Source organism: Oncorhynchus nerka, linkage group LG4 (assembly GCF_034236695.1).
Source record: "Oncorhynchus nerka isolate Pitt River linkage group LG4, Oner_Uvic_2.0, whole genome shotgun sequence".
Classification (NCBI taxonomy): domain Eukaryota; kingdom Metazoa; phylum Chordata; class Actinopteri; order Salmoniformes; family Salmonidae; genus Oncorhynchus; species Oncorhynchus nerka.
The window spans coordinates 62,663,964-62,689,689 of record NC_088399.1 but is presented as its reverse complement, the minus strand read 5'-3'; the positions used below and the strand labels follow the sequence as shown (position 1 = coordinate 62,689,689).

Here is a 25,726-nt window from a genome sequence, read left to right as displayed (position 1 = left end):
TGTAAGTTAAAGGTACACACACACAAACACAAAGGGCGCCTAAACACATTGAATTTGCATCATTACAGTATTTTTTTAATCGCTTTGGTGCTTTTTCCACAAGCAGGTATTGAATTTTAAAAACTCAAAACTGATAACACTAGTTATGTTCAGAACCATTTATTGTGCATTCATTTGGGGTTCCACACATATTTCTCCCCTGAGTCTTTTATGCAAAGTTTTTTTGAGAAATACCATGAGAACCATTTGTGATAGGATCATCATTTAGTCATTTTAACTACCTTTTGTTACGCTACAGCCTTGTTCTAAAATGGATTAAATTAAATTCTTTCCTAATCAATCTACACACAATACCCCATAATGACAAAGCAAAAAGAGATTTTTGGAATTTTTTACAAATGTATTAAAAATAAAAAACACATACCTTATTTACATAAGTATTCAGACATTTTGCTATGAGACTCGAAATTGAGCTCAGGTGCATCCTCTTTCCATTGATCATCCTTGAGATGTTTCTACAACGTAATTGGAGTCCACCTGTAGTAAATTCAATTGATTGGACATGATTTGGAAAGGCACACACCTGTCTATATAAGGTCCCACAGTTGACAGTGCATGTCAGACCAAAAACCGAGCCATGATGTCAAAGGAATTTTCTGTAGCGCTCCGAGACATATTGTATCAAGGCACAGATCTGGGGAAGGGTACCTAAACACTTCTGTATCATTGAAGGTCCCCAAGAACACAGTGGCCTCAATCATTTTTCAATGAAAGAAGTTTGGAACCACCAAAACTCTTCCTAGAGCTGGTCGCACGGCCAAACTGAGCAATCGGGGGAGAAGGCCTTGGTCAGGGAGGTGCCGAAGAAACCGATGGTCACTCCGACAGAGCTCCAGGGTTCCTTTGTGGAGATTGTAGAACCTTCCAGAAGAGTCATAACCATCTCTGCAGCTCTCCACCAATCAAGACTTTATGGTAGAGTGGCCAGACGGAAGCCATTCCTCAGTAAAAGGCACATGACAGCCCGCTTGGAGTTTGCCAAAGGGCACCTAAAGGACTCTCAGACCATGAGAAACCAGATTCTCTGGTCTGATGAAACCCAGATTGAACTCTGAATGCCAAGCGTCACATCTCGAGGAAACCTGGCATCATCCCTACGGTGAAACATGGTGGTGGCAACATCATGCGGTGGAGATGTTTTTCAGCAGCAGGGACTGGGAGACTAGTCAGGATCGAGGGAAAGATGAACGGAGCAAAGTACAGAGATATCCATGATGAAAACCTGCTCCAGAGCACTCAGGACTTCAGACTGGGGCGAAGATTCACCTTCCAACAGGACAACGACCCTAAGCACACAGCCAAGACAACGCAGGAGTGGCTTAGGTATAAGTCTCTGAATGTCCTTGAGTTGCCCAGCCTGAGCCCGGACTGGAACCTGATCGAACATCTCGGGACAAACCTGAAAATAGTTGTGCAGCGACGTTCCCCATCCAACCTGACAGAGCTTGAGAGGATCTGCAGAGAAGAAAGGGAGAAACTCCCCAAATACAGGTGTGTCAAGCTTGTAGCGTCATACCCAAAGAGACTCAAAGCTGTAATCGCTGCCAAAGGTGCTTCAACAAAGTACTGAGTAAAGGGTCTGAATTCTTATGTAAATGTAATATTTCAGTTGTTGTTTTCAAAAATAAAATTAGAAGTTTCTGCTTTGTCATTATGGGGTATTGTGTGTAGATTGATGAGGAAAAAATGTTGAATCCATTTTAGAATAAGGCTGTAATGTAACAAAATGTGGAAAAAGTCAAGGGGGCTGAATACTTTCCGAATGCACTGTAAATGTCACCTTGATACATAGCCTACATAAAGTCTACTACTCTATGAATGGCAACACCGGGACAAAGTGCCCTTCGCTCCCGCTTGACAAGCACTACGGTCCGGCAACTGCGTGGGAAGTAGCTACCTAGTAGCCAATATCAGGGTGACAGTATACCCATCATAAATACTGTTAATATAAAATAAACAATCGTCAGTATTATATGTACAATTATTTGTGTAAAACTAAGAGACTCATCTTTTGGCGAGTCCAGAGTCCAAACTCTGGCGGTACATTAGCTTGTGTGGTAAGAAACGGGCGAAGAAAAGCACTCCTCAATCAAAACCGTTGAATCTATAGCAGAGCGTTTTTGACACACCCACTCCTCTCTATACGCCCACTCCTTTCCACATGCAAACCACTTTCCTTTTGATACACCCGCCACCCCCTTCTCATCCAAAGTGAAAACACCACACAAGAAGTGGGACAGCATAAGGTCGCCACGACCTGCGGATTTGAATCAATGTTGAAAAAACATTCATGATTTATCAATTTAGTTTTTGTATTCAATGTGTATGTAGGCCTATACAACTCCCTTTCCACATTTGTCGGTCAACTAATAGTCAATTAATTGTACACACCTTTAATAAATAGACAGTAGTTCACCTACAGGAGAAATTTGACCTCAGACTCAGTCATGAAAATAAAACTGTTTACAGGTACAATGTTGCACTCTAGTGGCTGATCACAGGAAAATGACTGCAGAAAAAAAATGCACCCTTTTAATTTTTTTTACAATAGCCTACATGGAACCATTTTAAATCATTTTCAAGAAGAGTGGTGCACTCTGCTAATCATAATCTGTAGTATATTGCTTGCACTGTATATATACTGAACAAAAATATAAACGCAACATGCCAAATTTTCACTGAGTTACAGTTCATATAAGGAAATCAGTAAATTGAAATAAATTCATTCAGCCCTAAATCTATGAATTTCACATGACTGGGAATACAGATATGCATCTGTTGGTCACATATACCTTAAAAAAAAATGGGCCTCACAATGGGCCTCAGGATCTCGTCACAGTATTTCTGTGAATTCAAATTGCCATCGATAAAATGCAATTGTGTTCGTTGTCTGTAGTTTATGCCTGCCCATACCATACTGCCACCATGGGGCACTGTTCACAACGTTGACATCAGAAAACCGCTCACCCACATGATGCCATACACGTGGTGTGCGGTTGTGAGGCCGGTTTGACGTACTGCCAAATTATCTAAAATGATATTGGAGGCGGCTTATGGTAAAGAAATTAGCATTACATTCTCTGGCAACAGCTCTGGTGGATATTCCTGCAGTCAGCATGTTAATTGCACGCTCCCTCAAAACTTGAGACATCTGTGGCATGTATGTTGTGTGACAAAACTGCACATTTAAGAGTAGCCTTTTATTGACCCCCAGCACAAGGTCCACCTGTGTAATGTTCTTTAAACAGTTTCTTGATATGCCACACCTGTCAGGTGGATGGATTATCTAGGCAAATGAGATATGCTCATTAACAGGGATGTAAACAAATTTGTGCACAACATTTTAGAGAAATACAATTTCTGCGACCAACATTTTACATGTTGCATTTATATTTTTGTTCAGTGTAAATTAGTCCTATTAAATGTCCCACAATACAGACATTAAAAAAACACAAAACGATACATAGGCTACTAATCGTATATTCTACTTCAATAGTTAATTAAATCAAATCAAATCAAATGTATTTGTCACATACACATGGTTAGCAGATGTTAATGCGAGTGTAGCGAAATGCTTGTGCTTCTAGTTCCGACAATGCAGTAATAAACAACAAGTAATCTAACTAACAATTCCAAAACTACTGTCTTATGCACAGTGTAAGGGGATAAGAATATGTACATAAAGATATATGAATGAGTGATGGTACAGAGCAGCATAGGCAAGATACAGTAGATGGTATCGAGTACAGTATATACATATGAGATGAGTATGTAAACAAAGTGGCATAGTTAAAGTGGCTAGTGATACATGTATTACATAAGGATGCAGTAGATGATATAGAGTACAGTATATACATATTCATATGAGATGAATAATGTAGGGTATGTAATAATGGTGTATTAATTAGTACAGTTATTACTTCTTCTTTTTTTGCACATTTGTCAAATGTTTTTTTCTTCTTCAGAACTGTCATAAAAAATGCAAAAAATGCATATGTATGGCAATGCACTTATGTCATTATTATGTAATAATATCATTGATCAACAAATTGCTCTAGGCACATGAAACTGCGCAATGTTGCACGATCAGAAACGTCATTCTTCTTGTTGTCCAATGTCCATGCTATATTCCAAAACATGCTCCCCACCTCTGGCTAAATTCTCTGTTTATTTTCACCTCGCATTCACATCATTTGTGACGGGGTGGTATCAAAATAGTCTAGTTCTAGCTGCTGAATCAGTTTCTTATTGACGAGGATCACCGTGCGAGAGGCGAGATGGTTGATATGGGATCAACAACATGCGATGGGATGTATTCTAAACTTATCGACAAAGATAGTCAATATTTGGACGATTCAGAGCTGCGCGGTCCTGAAGTGCACACGGGTAAGAACATCAAAAAGTGTTTCCTGTACAAAGGAATTGATTTAGGGAAATTATACAAATTATCTAAAATGTTACAGTAACGAAAGCAGCAGGTATTGGAAATATCCTTCATTGTTTTGAAATGTATGGCTTGTGGGACAAGAACACAATTCAAATGACTACAATATGACAAAAACAATATGCATCATTTCCAGCAAAGAGAGCCTGATATGAATGATTTACATTGTAAAGTTTCGGGAGTTACTTTGGTTATGCAGTGTTCACTCAGGCATGATGTGTATTGCATTCAAAATAAAGTTATCTCAGGGTTGCCATGTCGTGTCTTTCATCATTACCTTCTTGTCCAATCGACTCAATAGAATAGACACCGCTTCTAATTCATATTCAATATGCTTCCTTCCACGTATCTGACACCATAGCTAAAAGTAAAATAATTATGTAATCGTATATTATAGAACTATCAGAAGTTCTGAAAATCAATAGTTCTTTATCAAGAGATGTTAGTTCAATTAAATCTAGCATCTAATGTGGAAAAAAAATATTTGCGTGCTGTGTCCTTACTATTGCGAAGTAAAAATCATTTCAATTTCAAAATGTGTCAATCTGGTCATCTGGCACCCCCCAGCAGTTGCCTTCCAGCACTGGCATACCTGATTCAACTAGTCAATTTATCTCCAAGCCATTGCTGCAATATGACAAAATGTGCGACAGCTGGGTTCTCCGAGAAACATATGTGAAAACACTGAGTGCATACAGTGCACCACAGGAAATATTATTTACAGGAATCCCGTATAAAATGGGGAATTTTCTCCAAACGGTTAACAAGCTACACCCTCTTCCCATTCAGCCCACGTAGTGTTCCCGGAATCCTCCTACCTCGGGGTGCGGTAGCAACGACTCGTCCAAACAAGCTCGTGACATTTAACAGCAAGATAGATGTTCTTCGTGTTACTGATTGCACATTTGCGTGGACATGTGTAATTTCACAACCTGGAATATCAACAACCATAATCCTGCATTACAAATATGATGGGAGATGTGATTCAACAACAGGCATTGTGTGAATCATCGGGGAGCAAGAGGTAGCCAACTAGCAACACAGAAGAGCAGAATAGTCAGGAGTTCTCTTTGCATAACTTCTGTTCCTCTTTTAACAGTTGGCTCAAACAAACATCAAATAAACAGCTCTTCAACAATTCTACAAGTACGGAATTAAATTGATAGGGTATATACAGTACCTAATGATTAGTAGCCAGTAGCCTGTTTCCTTCTCAAGCACCCACAATAACTATTGTGTATTCCAATCATTAGGGTTATATTTCAAGGATTACACAATTGTCATTTTATTTGAACCCTTTTTCTTTTTGTGCAAAACCACATAAAAAATGCAGTCGCCCCCACAATACTCTATGCATTGGTTGAAGTTCAATGTTACATGAAAATCGCTCTACCATCATATGTCATGTTGGCTTAGATCAATGTCGATTAAAATGTGCAAATCAACTTCATTGGAGGTACACAAGACATTCCCCGCCTTTCGTCCCAGCCGTCCGGCCGTTACCGAGAACAACATAGCGGATTTTCGTGTTAGAAGAAAAATAGAATTATTGCCCTGACCTAGCTCAACATAGACGTTGGATAAGAACAAGACGAGTGTCCATAAAGTGACAATTATACTTACCACCTTTCGGACTGAATACGTTTGCAGGGGCAACAGTTATGATAACATGTATAATTTATCCTCTCGCGTGAAAATCCCTGTCCATTAAGAACCAACGATGTGCTGCTTCCTTTTTGTAACATTTCTGACTATGCTAACATCTTTTCAGCTGAATCTCAGTTCTAAAACCATACCAAAGCACTTGGGTTGCGCAGCAACAGCACCAGTAGCTAGCTAACACCAGTCGGATGAGAGGCAAGTACAAGAAAAGGAAGGTATCTATATTTTGCTAAGGAAGGTTTTTCACATGGCTGAAGTCGATCTGTTTAAACGGTTGGCCTTAACAATTGCATGTAAACAGAGTTTAAAAAATAAGCACAAATAATGCCTTGATCACACCGACAGTGTCATTGCATTTTGGTACACCAGAAGTACACTCACGCCTCGATCACACCGACAGTGTCATTGCATTTTGGTACACCAGAAGTACATTCATTTCCCAATGGAACGCTGCGTTTGCCTTGCAGCATTGCGTTGCAGAGGCAGTGTGTGGTGTGTTCTGTGTGGTGCATGTGTTGAATTGGTTGCAGAAGGTGAATGTTGAACTTTTGTTGCACACATATCCAGATGATGCGGTGTCCCATTTTGCACAATTGCTACAGTGACGCTCATAGTGGGGTGTTGCAGTCAAGTGCTAACAGTCAGTATCTAAATAATATGTTCGAACAGTCAGTATCTAAATAATATCTGTGAAATGCTTGATAGTGTATGTGTTGTAAACAGAGAGGTCTACTTTCTCGGGAACCTGGATATTGACTGGTTTCATCAAGCTGTCCTCTCAAGAGGAAGCTTCTTACCGTAACCAGGTCCTGTAATCTGGTTCAGGTTATTAATCAACCTACCAGGGTGTTTACAAACACTACAGGGAACAAGATCATCCACATGTATCAATCCCATTTTTACTAATGCTGTAGAACTTTGTTCTAAAGCTGTATTTGTACCCATTGGATGCAGTGATCACAATATAGTGGCTATATCCAGGAAAGCCAAAGTTCCAATAGCTGGGACTAAAATAATGTATAAGAGATCATTAAAAAAAATTGCTGTGACTCTTATGTGGGTGAGGTTAAAAATATTTGTTGGTCTGATGTGATTAATGAGGAGCATCCAGATGTTGCACTTGATCAATTTATGAAATTGTTTCTTCCAATTATTGATAAACATGCACCTGTTAAGAAACCGACTGTTAGAATTGTTAAGGCTCCATGGATTGATGAGGAATTGAAAAACTGTATGGTTGAAAGAGATGGGGCAAAATGAGTGGCTAATAAGTCTGGCTGTACATCTGACTGGCTTACAAATGGAGAAATGTGACTAAACTCAACAAAAAGAAGAAACTTTATTATGAAGCCAAGCTCAATGATATAAAGAATGATGTAGGAAAACTTGATTACTTCAAAGTCAATTATGGGCAGAAAGACAAATTCAACTCCATCTTTCATCGAATCATATGGCTTATTCATCACAAAACCATTTGATGTTGCCAATTATTTTAATGAGTATTTCATTGGCAAAGTGTGCAAACTTATGCAGGAAATGCCCACGACAAACAGTGAGCAATTATATTCATGCATAAAAAACAAATAATGAAATAAAAGCAGTGCAAGTTTGAGTTTTGTAAAGTTAGTGTGGGAGAGGTGGAAAAAATTATTGTTAATGATCAACTTAGATGGAAAGCTACTGAGGATGGTAGCTGACTCTATAGCCACTCCTATCTGTCATATTTTTAATCTGAGCCGAGAGGAAAGTCTTTGTCCTCAGGCCTGGAGGGAAGCCAAAGTAATTCCGCTACCCAAGAGTGGTAAAGCGGCCTTTACTCGTTCTAACAGCAGACCTATAAGCTTGCTGCCAGCTCTTAGCAAGCTGTTGGAAAAAATTATGTTTAACCAAATACAATGCTATTTCTCTGTAAACAAATTAACAACAGATGATTTTCAGCATGCTTATAGAGAGGGGCACTCAACTATCATGCCACAAGGTGAGACCCAGATGCCGACACAGGAGGCAGATGGTTGGAGTCTTAAAATGTTTATTAATCCAAAGGGGTAGGCAAGAGAATGGTCGTGGACAGGCAAAAGGTCAAAACCAGATCAGAGTCCAGGAGGTACAGATTGGCAGACAGGCTTGTTGTCAAGGCAGGCAGAATGGTCAGGCAGGTGGGTACAAGGTCCAGAAACAGGCAAGGGTCAAAACTGGGAGGACTAGAAAAAGGAGAATGTAAAAAGCAGGAGAACGGGAAAACCGCTGGTTGACTTGGAAACATACAAGATAAACTGGCACAGAGAGACAGGAAACACAGGGACAAATACACTGGGAAAACAAGCGACACCAGGAGGGGGTGGAGACAATAACGAGGACAGGTGAAACTGATCAGGGTGTGACATCAACATGTACTGCACTGACACAAATGACTGATGATTGGTTGAAATAAATTGGTAATAAGAAGATTGTGGGAGCTGTACTGTTAGATTTCAGAGCAGCCTTTGATATTATTGACCATAACCTGTTGTTGAAAGCACCTAAGTTTTATGGCTTTTCAACCTCTACCAGATCGTGGATTCTGAGGTATCTATCCAATAGAACTCAAAGGGTTTTCTCTAAGCGTCTCTAATGTAAAAAATGTAAAGTGTGGTGTACCGCAGGGCAGCTTTCTAGGCCCTCTACTCTTTTCTATTTTTACCAATGACCTGCCACTGGCTTTAAACAAAGCATGTGTGTCCATGTATGCTGATGATTCAACCATATACGCATCAGCAACCACAGCTAATGAAGTCACTGAAACCCTTAACAAAGAGTTGCAGTCTGTTTTGGAATAGGTGGCCAGTAATTAGCTGGTCCTGAACATCTCTAAAACTAAGAGCATTGTATTTGGTACAAGTCATTCCTTAAGTGCTAGACCTCAGTTGAATCCGGTAATGAATGGTGTGGCTGTTGAACAAGTTGAGGAGACTAAATTACTTGGCGTTACCTTAGATTGTAAATTGTCATTGTCAAAACATATAGATTCAATGGTTGCAAAGATAGGGAGAAGTCTAGCCGTAATAAAGAAATGCTCAGCTTTTTTACACCACACTCCAAAAAGCAAGTTCTGCAGGCTCTAGTTTTGTCTAATCTTGATTATTGTCCAGTCGTGTGGTCCAGTGCTGCAAGGAAAGACCTAGTTAAGCTGCAGCTGGCCCAGAACAGAGCGGCACGTTTTGCTTTTAATTGTAGTCAGAGGGCTGATATAAATACTATGCATGCCAGTCTCTCTTGGCTAAGAGATGAGGAGAAACTGACTGCATCACTTCTTCTTTTTATAAGAAACATTCATGTGTTGAAAATAGAGGTCGACCGATTATGATTTTTCAACGCCGATACCGATTATTCGAGGCCCAAAAAAGCCGGTGCCGATTAATCGGCCGATTAAAAAATAAATAATAATAATAATAAATTAATAATATATATATTTTTTTAAATGTTATTTATTTGTAATAATGACAATTACAACAATACTGAATGCACACTTATTTTAACTTAATATTATACATCAATAAAAATATATTTAGCCTCAAATAAATAATGAAACATGTTCAATTTGGTTTAAATAATGCCGAAACAAAGTGTTGGAGAAGTAAAAGTGCAATATGTGCCATGTAAAAAAGCTTGAGTTTGAGTTCCTTGCTCAGAACATGAGAACATATGAAAGTTGGTGGTTCCTTTTAACATGAGACTTCAATATTCCAAGGTAAGAGGTTTTAGGTTGTAGTTAATATAGTATTTATAGGACTATTTCTCTCTATACCATTTGTATTTCATATACCTTTGACTATTGGATGTTCTTATAGGCACTATAGTATTGCCAGTGTAACAGTATAGCTTCCGTCCCTCTCCTCGCCCCTACCTGGGCTCGAACCAGGAACACATCGACAACAGCCACACTCGAAGCAGCGTTACCCATCACTCCACAAAAGCCGCGGCCTTTGCAGAGCAAGGGGAATAACTACTCCAAGTCTCAGAGCGAGTGACGTTTAAAACGCTATTAGCGCGCACCCCGCTAACTAGCTAGCCATTTCACATCGTTACACCAGCGATTAGGCTGATAGGCTTGAAGTCATAAACAGAGCTGTGCTTGCGACGAGCTGCTGGCAAAATCGCACTAAAGTGCTGTTTGAATGAATGCTTACGAGCCTGCTGCTGCCTACCATCGCTCAATCAGACTGCTCTATCAAATCATAGACGTAATTCTAACATAATACCACACAGAAATACGAGCCTTTGGTCATTAATATAGTCGAATCCGGAAACTATCATTTCGAAAACAAAACGTTTATTATTTCAGTGAAATATGGAACCGTTCTGTATTTTATCTAGCGGGTGGCATCCCTAAGTCTGAATATTCTTGTTACATTGCACAGCCTTCAATGTTATGTCATAATTACGTACAGTTCTGGCAAATTAGTTTGCAATTGGCCAGGCTGCCCAAGCTGTTGCATATACCCTGACTCTGCGTGCAATGAACGCAAGAGAAATGACACAATTTCACCTGGTTAATATTGCCTGCTAACCTGGATTTCTTTTAGCTAAATATGTAGGTTTAAAAATATACACTTCTGTGTATTGATTTTAAGAAAGGCATTGGTGTTTATGGTTAGGTACAGTCGTCCAACGATTGTGCTTTTTTCACAAATGCGCTTTTGTTAAATCAGCCCCCAGCGTTGCATTGATTATATTACACACTAGATAAACAAGTAATAACATCAACCATGTGTAGTTATAACTAGTGATTATGATTGATTGATTGTTTTTTATAAGATAAGTTTAATGCTATCTAGCAACTTACCTTGGCTTCTACTGCATTCGCGTAACAGGCAGGCTCCTCGTGGAGTGCAATGAGAGGCAGGTGGTTAGAGCGTTGGACTAGTTAACTGTAAGGTTGCAAGATTGGATCCCCCGAGCTGACATCGGCAAAATCAGCCATGCCACCAAGACAAATTTCAAGAAAACATAGAGTATTATATAGAGCCCTTATTGCATGGAACTTCCATCTCATATTGCTCAAATAAACAGCAAACCTGTTTTCAAAAAACAGAAAGCAACACCTAGCGGCACAACGCCTCTCCCCTATTTGACCTAGATAGTTTGTGTGTATGCATTGATATGTAGGCTACGTGTGCCTTTATAAAAATGTACGTAGTTCTGTTCTTGTCTAATGTTGTTCTGTATTATGTCATTATGTTTCATATTTTGTGTGGACCCCAGGAAGAGTAGCTGCTGCTTTTGCAACAGCTAATGGGGATCCTAATAAAATACCAAATCAAATTTTATTGGTCACATATTTAGCAGATATTATTGCGGGTGTAGTGAAATGCTTGTGTTCCTAACTCCAACAGTGCAGTAGTATCTAACAATTCACAACAATACAAACAAATCTAAAAGTAAAAGTATGGAAATAAGAAATATATAAATATTAGATTGAGCAATGTCAGAGTGGCATTGACTAAAATACAGTAGAATAGAATATATAGAGCATATATACATTTGAGATAAGTAAAGCAGCATGTAAACATTATTTAAACATTATTAAATTGACTCGTGTTCCATTATTAAAGTGGCCAATGATTCCAAGTCTAGGGCATCAGCCTCTACACAGGTGCACCTTGTGCTGGTAAAATAAAAGGCCACTTTAAAATGTTTTTTCACACAACACAAGGCCACAAGTGTCTCATGTTTTGAGGGAGCGTGCAATTGGCACGCTGACTGCAGGAATGTCCACCAGAGTTGTTGCCAGATAATTTTCTTATTTCTCTACCATAAGCTGCTTCCAACGTCATTTTAGTGCACCTGGCACCTACTACCATACCCCATTCAAAGGCACTTAAATATTTTGTCTTACCCATTCACCCTGTCAATGGCACACATACACAATCCATGTATCAATTGTCTCAAGGCTTTACAAAATCCTTCTTTAACTTGTCTCCTCCATTTCATCTACACTGATTGAAGTGGATTTAACAAGTGACATCAGTAAGGAATCATAGCTTTCACCTGGATTCACCTGGTCAGTTTTGTATACTCCGTGTATTTAGGCTTGCTAATGGCATGTCATAGCACCTCTCTTTCAATTATACTTAATAGTTTTGGATTTCATACTTATTTTCCATACTTTGTACAATGATTCATGAAGTCTATAAAAAAAAACGTTTCTTTGTCTGTAGGATTAGTTGAAATTCTGAGAAGATTTCAGTGTAAGCATGTTGTCCATCCCCAACCTGCAGACAGTAGGCTGTAGTATAGTATCTGACTGCCATCAAGTGTTTCCGGTGCACAAAAGCCCCCCAAAACTGCATACAGGGCAATTAGCACCAACATTTTCAACTGAAACAGAGCTCAATACACTGGTGTCATGTACTTCTCTGTCTCCATAACAGTGTCTGTTCCCTCACTGAGAGCAGGCTCCAGACAGAGTGGCCAAGGGCCCTACAGGTTAGCCACGGGCTGCCTAGCCACACTCTGTGCTGTCCTGCTCCTGTCTGTCATCGCTGTGAGCACCCACTGTGAGTAATCAAACACACAACCACCACCACACAACGTTGCTTCAAACGGTTCCTCCATAAACCACTTCCTGATGTACCATTGTGGCCAAATGAGGGGAGGGGAGGGGAGGGTGGATTCATGGAATCTGAATGCAGTGTGTTGGGCTGCCAGGGAATTACATTGTGAAACATGTCTTCCCCAGCCAACAAAGTTTAAGTGCTACCAGTTACTTATTTGTGTTGTATCATTTATTTCCCACATCTCAGCGGTCCCAAGGGTTAGTCATACGGTTAGCAGTGTGGTTAAGGATTGGTTTAAAATCTGATTTTTTGTCTCCAGTACATGTGTCATCCCAGTAAATGCAACCTGCATAAAACAACTGATATGAAACTCTACGTGCACACTGACAAAGTGTGAGGTCAAAAAGCGGTGTTGAGTCAGTGATTGCTGCTCCTGAACAAATCTTACCCTGAACAAATCTTAGGGCCGCAGTTGACGATTTCATCCTCAGCTCGTTAATGAATAGACATTTGCTTGTTTTGTTCCATGGGGATACCTTCCCATGACTTATGGCTGCCAAGTTCAACTAGCCTTATCAAAGGAACCTCCCCACATCTGCCCTACACTCATCTTATACTTTGTCTTTGCCTTCCATTCTTTAAAGACTTGTTGTTTTTCCTGGATGCTTTGGACTGAAGTCCCCTGCTTCTTTGTCTTCCTCTCAGATAAGAACCTTTATCAGAGCTTGCGCAACGAGCATCAGGCTCCTCTGCCTCAGAATGACTCTGGTGGTCAAATCCAGATGCAGAGGCAGACCACCAATGTGACCACCCTGACTGAAGCCCTGAAACAATTGCAGATGGAGAAAGAAGACCTTGTGAAGGAGAGAGATGAACTTCTGGCTAGGTTGGCCAAATCAGGTCAGCTGTGTGTGTGTGTGTGTGTGTGTGTGTGTGTGTGTGTGTGTGTGTGTGTGTGTGTGTGTGTGTGTGTGTGTGTGTGTGTGTGTGTGTGTGTGTGTGTGTGTCATGACTTCAGGGGTGCAACTTTCATTGGGGACATTCTGAAATTGCATTTTTGTCCCCCCCAGTTTTATCATTGGAATGTGATTCAAAACGAGGCAAAGGTGTGCTTTAGGACCATGTGGACGCCTCCGAGCAGATGTGTAGGCTGTTCGGAGTGTTTATCCAACTGGATAAAAAAATTTAAAAAAGTTATGTCTATGGGATCAATATCATGCCAAATGTCTTCGCAAATGTAAATCACCAATCCACAAATATAATCACTTTCCAAAAATGTAACAACAAATCAACAAATGTAAATTACTATCCACAAATTTCCAACATTTCCAAAAATTACAATCCACACTTTCCAAAAATGTAAATACACCACAATAGTGTTGCAAATATAAAGTAATCTAGGGCAAGGGTTTCGATTATTTACGTTGGACATACTATGGTTACACATATGGTTAACATATTATGGTTACCATACTATACATTTCTGCAGCCCTGAAAGGCAGGCATCAACATGGCCGAACGAAAGGCTGCCAGTAATTTATAGAAATCGCATTCTATGAGTACAAACCTTTTTTCTACGCCTACAAATCACTTTCTACCGCGATAACTTTTTTCTATGTGTGAGAACTTCTTGTCTACGCATGAGAACCTCTTGTCTACGCATGAGAACTTCTTGTCTACGCATGAGAACTTCTTGTCTACGCATGAGAACTTCTTGTCTACGCATGAGAACTTCTTGTCTTTTTCTTGTCGTCAAATCCCTGCCAAAAGTCAGGTGACCTAAGCGCTGGAGTTGCAGGTTTGCCAGATCTGTCATGTTTGCGCATATCTCTCCGATGTGAAAATCTTTATGGCAGTGATTTTACTTAAGGCCCTCGTTTTACAAATACAATTTAAAAGGTGTTTGTTTGTGGATCGTGAATTGCATTAGTGGAAAGTGATGTACATTTGTGGATTGGTGATTTACATTTGTGGATTGGTGATTTACATTTGTGAATACATTTGGTATGATATTGATCCCACATATGTCCCCTCCACTTCTAAAACCAAAGTTGCGCCCCTGCGTGACATGATGCTGAAGTAAATCAAATATTTGCTGTCGATCTAAATCCTACCTTCTGCTGTGTATGACAGAACCAGAGCAAACATCACCCACATTACTCCCATCTCCACTGTCACCTCCGTCAATCCCATTGCCCCCTTCAACCCCACTAACCTGTCCTCCGGACTGGCTGGTGTTCAACAGAAGCTGCTACTACATCTCCACCAGGAGTTTGACCTGGCCGGACAGCCAGACCTGGTGCAAGGAGAAAATAGGACACCTGGCCATCATACACACTGCTGAGGAACAGGTGAGAGAGAGGGGAGAGAGAGGCAGGGATGGGCGAAGAGAGAGAAGGGGGTGGAGTTAAAGATGGAAAGAGAGGTAGGAAAAGGGAGAAAGGAGGGTGGGAAAGAGAGTAGAGGAGGAGGGATGTGGTGGATTAGACACGGTTGATTTTCTCTTTTCTCAAATATCTGGCAAGGCTGGAAATAACCAATCAATAGGGAAGAGAAAGTCCAACGTCAACAAGAGAGTGTTGGGGTTCATGATAATAGTCTAAACCAATTTCTCCTGGTAGAATGGGGTAATTGAGGGAATGTTCTTTAATCATGTCTCCTGTTGTAGATGTCGCCATTCACATCCCAATGTAATCTTGTCTCCTGTTGTAGACGTCGCCATTCACATCCCAATGTAATCATGTCTCCTGTTGTAGACGTCATCATTCACATCCCAATGTAATCATGTCTCCTGTTGTAGACGTCATCATTCACATCCCAATGTAATCATGTCTCCTGTTGTAGACGTCATAATTCACATCCCAATGTAATCTTGTCTCCTGATGTAGACGTCATCATTCACATCCCAATGTAATCGTGTCTCCTGTTGTAGACGTCATCATTCACATCCCAATGTAATCATGTCTCCTGTTGTAGACGTCATAATTCACATCCCAATGTAATTGTGTCTCCTGTTGTAGACGTCATCATTCACATCCCAATGTAATCATGTCTCCTGTTGTAGACGTCATCATTCACAATCCCAATGTAACCATTTCTCCTGCTGTAGACATTGTCACATTCCAATGTAATGATGTCTCCTGCTATAGACGTTTCTGTGGAACCAGTTACCTCGGGGCCACTGGAATGCCTACTGGTTTGGAATCAGTGACGAGACGGCTGAGGCAGACTGGCTTTGGGTCGATGGAACCAAATTGGTCGGGGGGTAAGTTTTTGGCTTTGCTGGGCTACAACAAAAATGTGGGCGGGTTTCGTGGATACCTAGATTCAATCAGATCAGGCGTTAACTGGCGATAGCAGACACCCGCACAAGGGGGATGATTTGGCGGAGTGTCAGAGGTAGAACTGCGTTGGAGCCGTCATATCGCTGCTCTTGCTATCATTGTCACAAGTCACCCCCACCCTACTCAGATTAGAAGTTCAGAGCGAGAAAGTGCAGGCTGTATAGAAATAATGACGCTCAAATTGAAAAATCCTGAAATAAAATAATAAGGGTTTCTGTCATCGTAATGGAGGTGTAGATTACATCTCACATTCTAGTATTCCAACTTGTAAACAAGGCTGCATGGGATTTCTGTTCATGTGACTCCCTGCAGCCAATAGCAATGCCCGCTTCAGGTATAATGCCAGGACAGCTAAAGCAGTTCCACCTCCGACACCGCCAAAACAACCACTATGCCGATGTCTGCTAAAGCGGATCTGGTTGAATAGAGCCCTAAATCTACCCCAGGATTATATTGGATTCAATCAACACTAAATTATTGGCTTCATACACATGGCCAATATTATCTCTGGACTGTGGTGGTTCATTAAAAACATATTGAATCACAGACCGCAGGTCTAACTAACCATGTAAACCACGATTGGGGGATGTTCATTAATCAATCAATCAATCAAATGTATTTAAAAAGCCCTTCTTACATCAGCAGATGTCGCAAAGTGCTGTACAGAAACCCAGTCTAAAACCCCAAACAGCAAGCAATGCAGATGTAGAATCACGATGGCTAGGGAAAAACTCCCTAGAAAGGCCGGAACCTAGAAAGAAACCTAGAGAGGAACCAGGCTCTGAGAGGTGGCCAGTCCTCTTCTGGCTGTGCCGGGTGGAGATTATAAGAGTACATGGCCATTAAGACCAGATTGTTCTTTAAGATGTTCAAACATTCATAGATGACCAGCAGTGATTGTAGAGGGTGCTACAGGTCAGAACCTCAGGACTAAATGTCAGTTGGCTTTTCATAGCCGAGCATTCAGAGATCGAAACAGCAGGTGCGGGACAAGGTAGCACGTCCAGTGAACAGGATCAGGGTTCCATAGCTGCAGGCAGAACAGTCGAAACTGGAGCAGCAGCACGGCCAGGTGAACTGGGGACAGCCAGGAGTCATCAGACCAGGTAGTCCTGAGGCATGATCCTAGGGCTCAGGTCCTCCGGGTGTGGAGGGAGAGAGGGAGAGAGAATTCACACAGGACACAGAATAAGACAGGAAAATGACACCAGATACAACAAACTGACCCTAGCCCCCCAGCACATAAACTATTGCAGCATAGATACTGAAGGCTGAGACAGGGGTGGGTTGGGGGACACTGTGGCCCCGTCCGAGGATACCCACGGACAGGACCAACCAGGCAGGATATATAACCACCTTCGCACCCCTACGTCAGACTACACTCAATCATAGGACCTACTGACGAGATGAGTCTACAGTAAAGACTTAAAGGTCGAGACCAAGTCTGTGTCTCTCACATGGATAGGCAGACCATTCCATAAATATTGAGCACGATAAGAGAAAGCCCTGCCTCCAGCTGTTTGCTTAGAAATTCTAGGGACAATTTGGAGGCCTGCATCTTGTGACCATATCTGTACCTGTAGGTATGTACGGCAGGACCAAATCAGAGAGATAGGTAGCCCATGTAATGCTTTGTAGGTTAGCAGTGGAGTAATATGATCATTTTTGGGGGTTCTATTCAAGATTCTAGCAACCATGTTTAGCACTAACTGAACTTTATTTAGTGCTTTATCCGGGTAGACGGAGAGTAGAGCATTGCAGTTGTCTAATCTAGAAGTGACAATAGCATGGATTAAAAGTAAAATATCGCCTCCTTCCACTTCCAGGGTTGGCAATTTTGGAGCTTCACCCTGTTTCATCAAAATGTAAAGCTGTGTGTCGTGAAAGTTTGGCATTCTGTTTCCAAATGACATCACCAAGAAGTAGAATATATAGTGAAAACAATAGTGGTCCCAAAACGGAACCTTGAGGAATGCCGAAACTTACAATGGATTTGTCAGAGGACAAAACATCCACAGAGACCAACTGATATCTTTCCGAGAGATAAGATCTAAACCAGGCAAGAACTTGTCCGTGTAGACCAATTCCGGTTTCTAATATCTCCAAAATAATATGGTGATCGATGGTGTCAAAAGCAGGTCTAGGAGCACGAGGTCAGATGCAGAGCCGTGGTCTGAGACCATTAAAAGCTAATTTACCAAATTCTTATTTTCGATGACGGCCTAGGAACAGTGGGTTAACTGCCTGTTCAGGGGCAGTCTCAGTGCTATGATGGGGTCTAAAACCAGACTGAAGCATTTTGTATACATTATTTATCTTCAGGAAGGCAGCTTTTTGTAAATTGTTTGAGAGGAATGGGAGATTCGATATAGGCCGATAGTTTTTACATTTCCGGGTCAAGCTTTGGCTTTTTCAAGAGAGGTTTTATTACTGCCACTTTTAGTGTATTTGTTACACATCTGGTGGATAGGGAGCCATTTAAGCTGCTCTTTCAGTAGTTTAGTTGGAATAGGATCCAGTGTCAAGAGATACAGGATTAAACAACTTAAGTGTCTCCATTGATCCTAGGTCCTGGATGTTCTGTGCAGACTCTGAGCTTTGGAGAAATACGCAGATTCAAAGAAGAGTCCATCATTTGCTTTCTAATGATCATGATCTTTTCATCGAAGAAGTTCATGAATTCCTCACAGCTGAAGTGAAAGCCATCCTCTCATGTTGAACAGGTTGAACGTTTCTGTCGGCTAGATGAGCGACAACGGTTGGGGGCATAGTGTTCATGTTAATGTTACTACTTAGCTTTTTCGGCTGGTGGAGGTCCTGTAGAACAATGTCCAGATAAAGCATCCGGGGTAAAAGTTGAATGAAAAAGTTGAGCAAAGAAAAAAACAAAGACATTGGTAAATGTATTAAAAGTTCAAAACGAAAAGTTTGTCAGATAGACAAGTAGCAACAAACAGCCCAACAGCACGGAGATACGTCTGTAAACCAGGATTCAGCCACACCTGTTTAATTTGAGTCTGTGGCACTAATGTAATATGAAAACCTGCTTTATCTTGTACAAATTAGCATATTCATGTAGTTTTTCACATTTTTTGTTGTTTACTCAGTCCTATGTTTTCGCAGTTGGTACCTGTGATGCAAACGGCTTATGGTTCATTTGACTGTGTTTTTCATACCCAGGCGTGTGCTATTCTGTAGGCCCCTACCCCATTTGGTTGTCCATCATTACACGTCTGCAGTTGAGCACCTGCCCATTTGCATTGATGGACAGGATCGCAATGGATGACTCTGCCTTTTTATATGCTGTAAATCTGATCTTTTTGGGTGTTGTAGCTGTCTGACAAATGCATGTTTTGCCTTCTGCACGCTCTGAGCCATCCGAAAGATTACCAGAGAGTCTGTATACTGTTATGAGACTATCAACATGCTGCCTAAGGAACTTCTGGGCCAAGAATAGCCCCCCCCCCTGCCCCACCCCCACCCCAGCACAACTTTCATTCAAGATGAAATGTTCAATTTCAGTGGGTTTGTCAAATACTTGCAGCCCAACCCCTCCTCCCCAATGTTGTCAATGTTCTATATTTGCATTCTCATTTTGGGCTAATGTAACTTGCAGCTTATTAGGCCCAGTTCCCACATGTTCAATGCAAATGCGGCATTTGAGCTTCTAGAGGTCGGAAAGACAAGATGTCACTGCAAGCATAAACCTTGTCTTGTCAGAACTGCAGGATCAGCACATCGGGATGGACAACCTGGCGTTTGTCAGCGTCAATGTGACTTTCATTGCAATCAGCGTATTTGCCAACGTATTTTTTGCCTTCTGCCTGCTCTGTCCTCAGCGCGGCAGAGAGGGACTCAAACAGCCTATGAAGACACTACTGGAATCTTTAGTTTGCTGCACCATTGTTTTCTTGGTTTCTGTTATTGCAATGAAATATTTCCTCTTCACGGAACATCTGAAGCTCAGGCTCGCTGCTAGTATGCTAGTGGAGTACACTTTCCCCACTAGTATGACAACCTCCGTGTGGCTGAATTTCTTTTACTACACCCAGATCGTCCCTGCTCGGCGAGCTCTCTTCACCCGGGTGAAGAGGAACATCAAAATCATCATTTACTGGGTCCTGTTTATCAACAGGGTCTTGTTTTTGTTTGACATTTCTCTTCATATTCCAGCGATAGTTGATTTACTCAACAGTCCCTCTGGAAACGGCACTTACACATCAATGAACAGCACTGCGTCTGCCTCGCCAAGTGCCCTGTTTTACACTGAGATGACACGTCTTGTTTTGAAAATTCTATACATCTTTTTTGGACTCTGTGTGGTAGTCGGGTCGAGCTGTGCCACTGTGCGCTACCTGCACAGACACATGAAGAGCATGAAGGAGAGCGGCAGCCCCTTCTCCGCGCCCCGCCTGCGCAGTCAGATGAGGGCCACCATTACTGGGATCCTGCAGGGAATTCTCTACGTCATTTGCTTTCTGTGGCTCATCTTTTATGTCTTCAAGGACTTTTTCTTTATAACTTTTGACAATAATAGAAATATCTTCTACACAGTCCTCTCTCTGTACACGTTTGGCACCACTGTAAACCTGGGTATTGGTCAGTCGGTTTTCAGACAGAGGGCTGCTGATATTTGGCTCAAGGCTCAACAGGCTGTAAGGTTGTCAAAGTTGCGTGGATGAAACAATCAGTCAGGTGTGTTACACAGAGACTTACGCATTTTGGTATATTTAAACATGTAATGCTGCGCTGAGTTAAATAGTCTGCCCCAGGATTATATTGATATATAGATATAATCAATGCTAATAATCATCATTTGGATTCATAGACATGGCTTAAATTATTTAAGATTCAATAGTTTACCAACAAAATTCTTGTTTTTTTTAAACCAGAATTACACCTTCAACTGTAAGCCTTCACTTGGATTTATTTAAACTGGCCCATAATGTAGTTGGCTATAATCTTTTACAAATGAGTCATTATACTGTATTTATTTACTTTTTTATTGATACTTTTTTTCAGTTTTTCGTTCATTCTGTGGTCCTCTGTAACTCATCTGGTAGAGAATGACACTTGCGACGCTAGTAGGTTTGAATTCCGGGACCACCGTAACATGTATGCACACATGACTGTTAGTCGCTTTGGATAAAGGCATCTGCTAAACGGTATATGTTATTATTAGATTTATGTTTCTACATTATGTTTCCCATCTGTATCTGAGATACAAATATGTTATGGTACATTTGACTGTGTTTTTCATCAGGCGTGTGATATTCCTATTTGTTCTTCCGTCCACTTAACTTATTAAGTGGACTATGATAATGGATTTTAAATAGTAATTGATGATATATAATCTGTTTAGTACATAATACAGTACGAAGATTACCAAGATGGATAACTATAGCAACATGGATAACTAATTGACCTCTATATTTTCTACTACATGACTGTACTTAAAAGAAACTTGTGAAATGTATGACTGTGCTTTGTGCGCCCCATAAAGAAATAATATAAAACAGAAAAATAACAAAAATGTGTAACCCAATGGATCTACATGCAGGAGAAATAGGCTATTACAAACTATTGTTCGGACCCCAGAAATAAAATTACTTCCTGCTTTACTCCTATGGGTACACTCAATATGGCCACCGGTCCACCCATCACAGAGCATTGACTTGAATGGTATTGACCATTCTAGGCGTTCTATTTCTATGGGTCCAAATAACTCCCTATATCTCAGGTAGAGGGGAAAAAGAGAAGGCTGCGGCTCCGGAAACATATAACCGCCACGTTCCTCCCCCGCCCCGCCCCCCTGAATCTCCTTGAAAGATCTGCATCACGTTTCGCGCATGTCTTTCTTTACCTCCACTTTACACATAAATTTCTCACTGTCAATCGTGTATGATAATCCTTTAAGCTTTACCAGTGAAACGTCCATGCAACATCTGCACGCCAAACCATTTGATCTCAAATTATACTCTTCTTAGTTATGTACAGTGTTGTTTCGAATCCTGTACAGTGAGCAAATCTTTTAGCAGATAGTGTTAAACAAACTATAGCATACCTGTGTTTTGTTTCGATCAAAGCAGATATTTTGCCTAGTGGTGCATGCTGTTGAGTTGTGGCCGCATGAGAGAAAAATGGTTGATATGCTTCAGTTTGCTGCCATTTGACTGGTTTCACATTTGTCTCCAGCGATCATACGGATTAAATAGATCAAAAACATTTACATTTTACATTTAAGTCATTTAGCAGACGCTCTTATCCGGAGCGACTTACAAATTGGTGCATTCACCTTATGACATCCAGTGGAACAGTAGTGCATCTAAATCTTTTAAGGGGGGTGAGAGGGATTACTTTATCCTATCCTAGGTATTCCTTAAAGAGGTGGGGTTTCAGGTGTCTCCGGAAGGTGGTGATTGACTCCGCTGTCCTGCCGCCGTGAGGGAGTTTGTTCCACCATTGGGGGGCCAGAGCAGCGAACAGTTTTGACTGGGCTGAGCGGGAACTGTACTTCCTCAGTGGTAGGGAGGCGAGCAGGCCAGAGGTGGATGAACGCAGTGCCCTTGTTTGGGTGTAGGGCCTGATCAGAGCCTGGAGGTACTGAGGTGCCGTTCCCCTCACAGCTCCGTAGGCAAGCACCATGGTCTTGTAGCGGATGCGAGCTTCAACTGGAAGCCAGTGGAGAGAGCGGAGGAGCGGGGTGACGTGAGAGAACAATTATAATGTATATTTACAATCACCTTATCCTAGCGACTTACTCATTTACCCAGCTCTTATCAATAGCTCAGCCTCTTGTCAATTTGTAAATTACAGTACATGGAGAATTATGTTATTTCTATCATAAAAAATAAAGTCGCTCCACTTGGAAACCAACAGGTTGCTTAACGTTATTCATTGTTTCATTTGATTGTAAAGGGGGCAGACTTACGAGGGAATTAAGTAGACACACCTCCGCCACATCTTCATTTCTTTGATCTCCACCCCCAAGCGAATAGCGAGTGAATAGTTTCACGTCGTGTTAGTCATATGTAATGGGATACTCATGGTGTACATCCTCCTAGGAAATGTTTAACTAGCAGGTTCTTTCGCGACAAATGCAGCAATAACAAATAATAAAAGATAAGAATATAATCATAAAGTAAATGGCAGTAGAATAGAATACACATTTTAGCAAGAGTATAATTTATCGTCCAATATTTACACGTGTATTGGGGGATGGGGGGGGGGGGCAAGTGTTATTCTCATGCTTAAATTCAAGGTCAGAATAGACAAGAAAAAATTGCATCAAAGGGGAGTCACGGTCCATTTACGCTCGCAAGTAGAGAATCCTGCACATGCGCAGAGGTTTTGGCACCTTTAGTTCCCGGAAAAAAAGTTCCAGAGAATATGGAAAACAGAAACAGCTACTAACTTAGCTTGTTGTACACCCTAGCTCTGGTTCCTATGGACACTGACCTCTGGGACTGTGTGCTCAGGCAGCAACAGTATTGATCTACAGTAAAATAGGACAGGACCGTCTGTGTATACACACATTTACTGGCATGTTTTGGTATGCATACTTTGAAAGAGAACCTTTCCCCTTTGGCCCAGTTTCCCTTCCTCATGGGCCCAGAACCTCACTTGTTTTCTCCATGTTCTTCTTCCCTCCTTCAAATTTGTGTCAGCCTGGTCGCCATCATATGATCTCTCTTCTTCATTCTTAATGTGTTTTCAAAGCATATTAGTGTTGCTTCAGATTCCCTTCTCCTTCCTCTTTTTCTGCTTGTCTTACCCTCCTTCCCATTCTTCAGCATTTCTTCCTTATTTCTTCCTCTTTTCTTTCTTTATATATATATATATATATATATCTATATATATATATATATATTCTTTTACATATTCAACTGCTTCGTCTTTCCTTACAACTGCTGCAATTAAGACAGCAGTGACAGAGTGAAGAATATGGTACATTATTTTACATTATCTCACCTTTATAACGGTTTGTCTCATTGAGACAGAGAGAGACCTGTAGAGGCACTGCAGATAACCTAGTTCAGTAGCGCGCACCAATGGCCAACAGCTATTCTAGTGAAACATATATTATACGCACGCACACACATATATATATATATATACACACGTACAATTGAAGTCGGAAGTTTGTAAGTCGCTCTGGATAAGAGCGTCTGCTAAATGACTTAAATGTAAATGTAAATGTTTACATACACCTTAGCCAAATACATTTAAACTCCCTACTTGAGTATCTGGAACATCATCATTTCTTGGCAATGTCTCGCATGGAATTGCCTTCATTTCTCAGAACAAGAATAGACTGATGAGTTTCAGAAGAAAGTCATTTTTTTTGCCATTTTGAGCCTGTAATCGAACCCACAAATGTTGATGCTCCAGATACTCAACTAGTCTAAAGAAGGCCAGTTTTATTGCTTCTTTAATCAGTTCAACAGTTTTCAGCTGTGCTAACATAATTGCAAAAGGGTTTTCTAATGATCAATTAGCCTTTTAAAATTATAAACTTGGATTAGATAACACAACGTGCCATTGGAACACGGGAGTGATGGCTGCTGATGGTTGCTGATAATGGGCCTCTGTACACCTATGTAGATATTCCCATAAAAAATCTGCCGTTTCCAGCTACAATAGTTATTTACAACATTAGCAATGTCTACACTGTATGTATGATCAATTTGATGTTATTTTAATGGATAAAAAATGTGATTTTCTTGTGTGTGTATATGTCTATATACTCTATGTTGTTTGTATATGATGTACGTTATACCAAGAGATGTTTTGGTTGAATATGTGTTTGTTTTTAAAAATAATGAAACCATTTTTCTCCCTTTATAGCTTTTGGGAGGAGGGCGAGCCCAACAACCACATTGACGAAGACTGTGGCTACATCGTGAAGACGCGCAAGCTTCAGCGTAAGGCGGTGAGCAGCTGGTACGACGCCCCGTGCACCATGCGCTGGCCCTTCATCTGTGAGATCGAGATGTAGGCCTATGCACCTGCTACTTAGAGATAAGCACTTACCAGACTCGTGTTGGACCCAGAATTCCTCCCTGTCAACGTCCATAGTGATAGACCAGTGATGACCAACCCTTCACCTGCAGAGCTACTGGGTATTCCGTTTTTTGCTCCAACCCTGCTCTAACACATCTGTTTCAGCTAACCAAGGTTCGGATGAGCAGCTGATTAGTAGAATCAGGTGTATTAGAGCAGGGAAAGAGCAAGACCTGTAGTTCTTCAGGAAGATGGTTGGCCACCCCTGTCATAGACTTTTACAGCATTATCAGGTCTGAAGAGCAATGCTTTACTTTAATAGTATCTACTTTCATTTGCTTTTTCAATTAACATTTTACTCCAGGAGGATCATATATAGTTACTGTTGTGTCATTGAAGTGGTCACCAAAGTTCAAAATCCTTCTAAAGCAATGTCTGTCAATCAACGGTCATGTTATTTAGATTCATAGAAGAATAAAAAATATATATAAAAAATAAAAAAAATATGTAAATGTTTTTCATAAAACAGATGATCAAATTCATAACAATGCAAATGCATTTGATTTGGTTTTGTCAATAAAAATGTTGAAAATGGAAAATAGTTCAGCCTATTTACTATGACATATTATGTTGGACCACACATTTTTACTTCTAGTGGTTCCGGTTAGTTTTGGGAA

General features: G+C 40.8%; 1 protein-coding gene across 1 annotated transcript; it reads left to right on the top strand.

The window, feature by feature from the left end:
- The first annotated feature begins 4,187 nt into the window (after positions 1–4,187).
- On the top strand, positions 4,188–25,648 carry LOC115128364 (C-type lectin domain family 4 member M-like). The gene is made up of 6 exons (XM_029658162.2): positions 4,188–4,446; positions 12,577–12,702; positions 13,408–13,602; positions 14,836–15,053; positions 15,852–15,967; positions 24,894–25,648. The coding sequence occupies exons 1-6, from the start codon at positions 4,338–4,340 to the stop codon at positions 25,042–25,044; spliced, it is 915 nt and encodes a 304-aa protein (XP_029514022.1). The 5' UTR covers positions 4,188–4,337; the 3' UTR covers positions 25,045–25,648.
- Positions 25,649–25,726: the final 78 nt, after the last annotated feature.

What these genes read in the sequence shown, in the direction of transcription:
- LOC115128364 (XM_029658162.2), top strand. Translation starts at nt 4,338, where the DNA reads ATGGTTGATATGGGATCAACAACATGCGATGGGATGTATTCTAAACTT. An exon ending in CGGTCCTGAAGTGCACACGG is followed by an intron (nt 4,447 to 12,576) that starts GTAAGAACATCA and finishes TCTCCATAACAG; the next exon opens with TGTCTGTTCCCTCACTGAGA. An exon ending in GGCTAGGTTGGCCAAATCAG is followed by an intron (nt 13,603 to 14,835) that starts GTCAGCTGTGTG and finishes TGTGTATGACAG; the next exon opens with AACCAGAGCAAACATCACCC.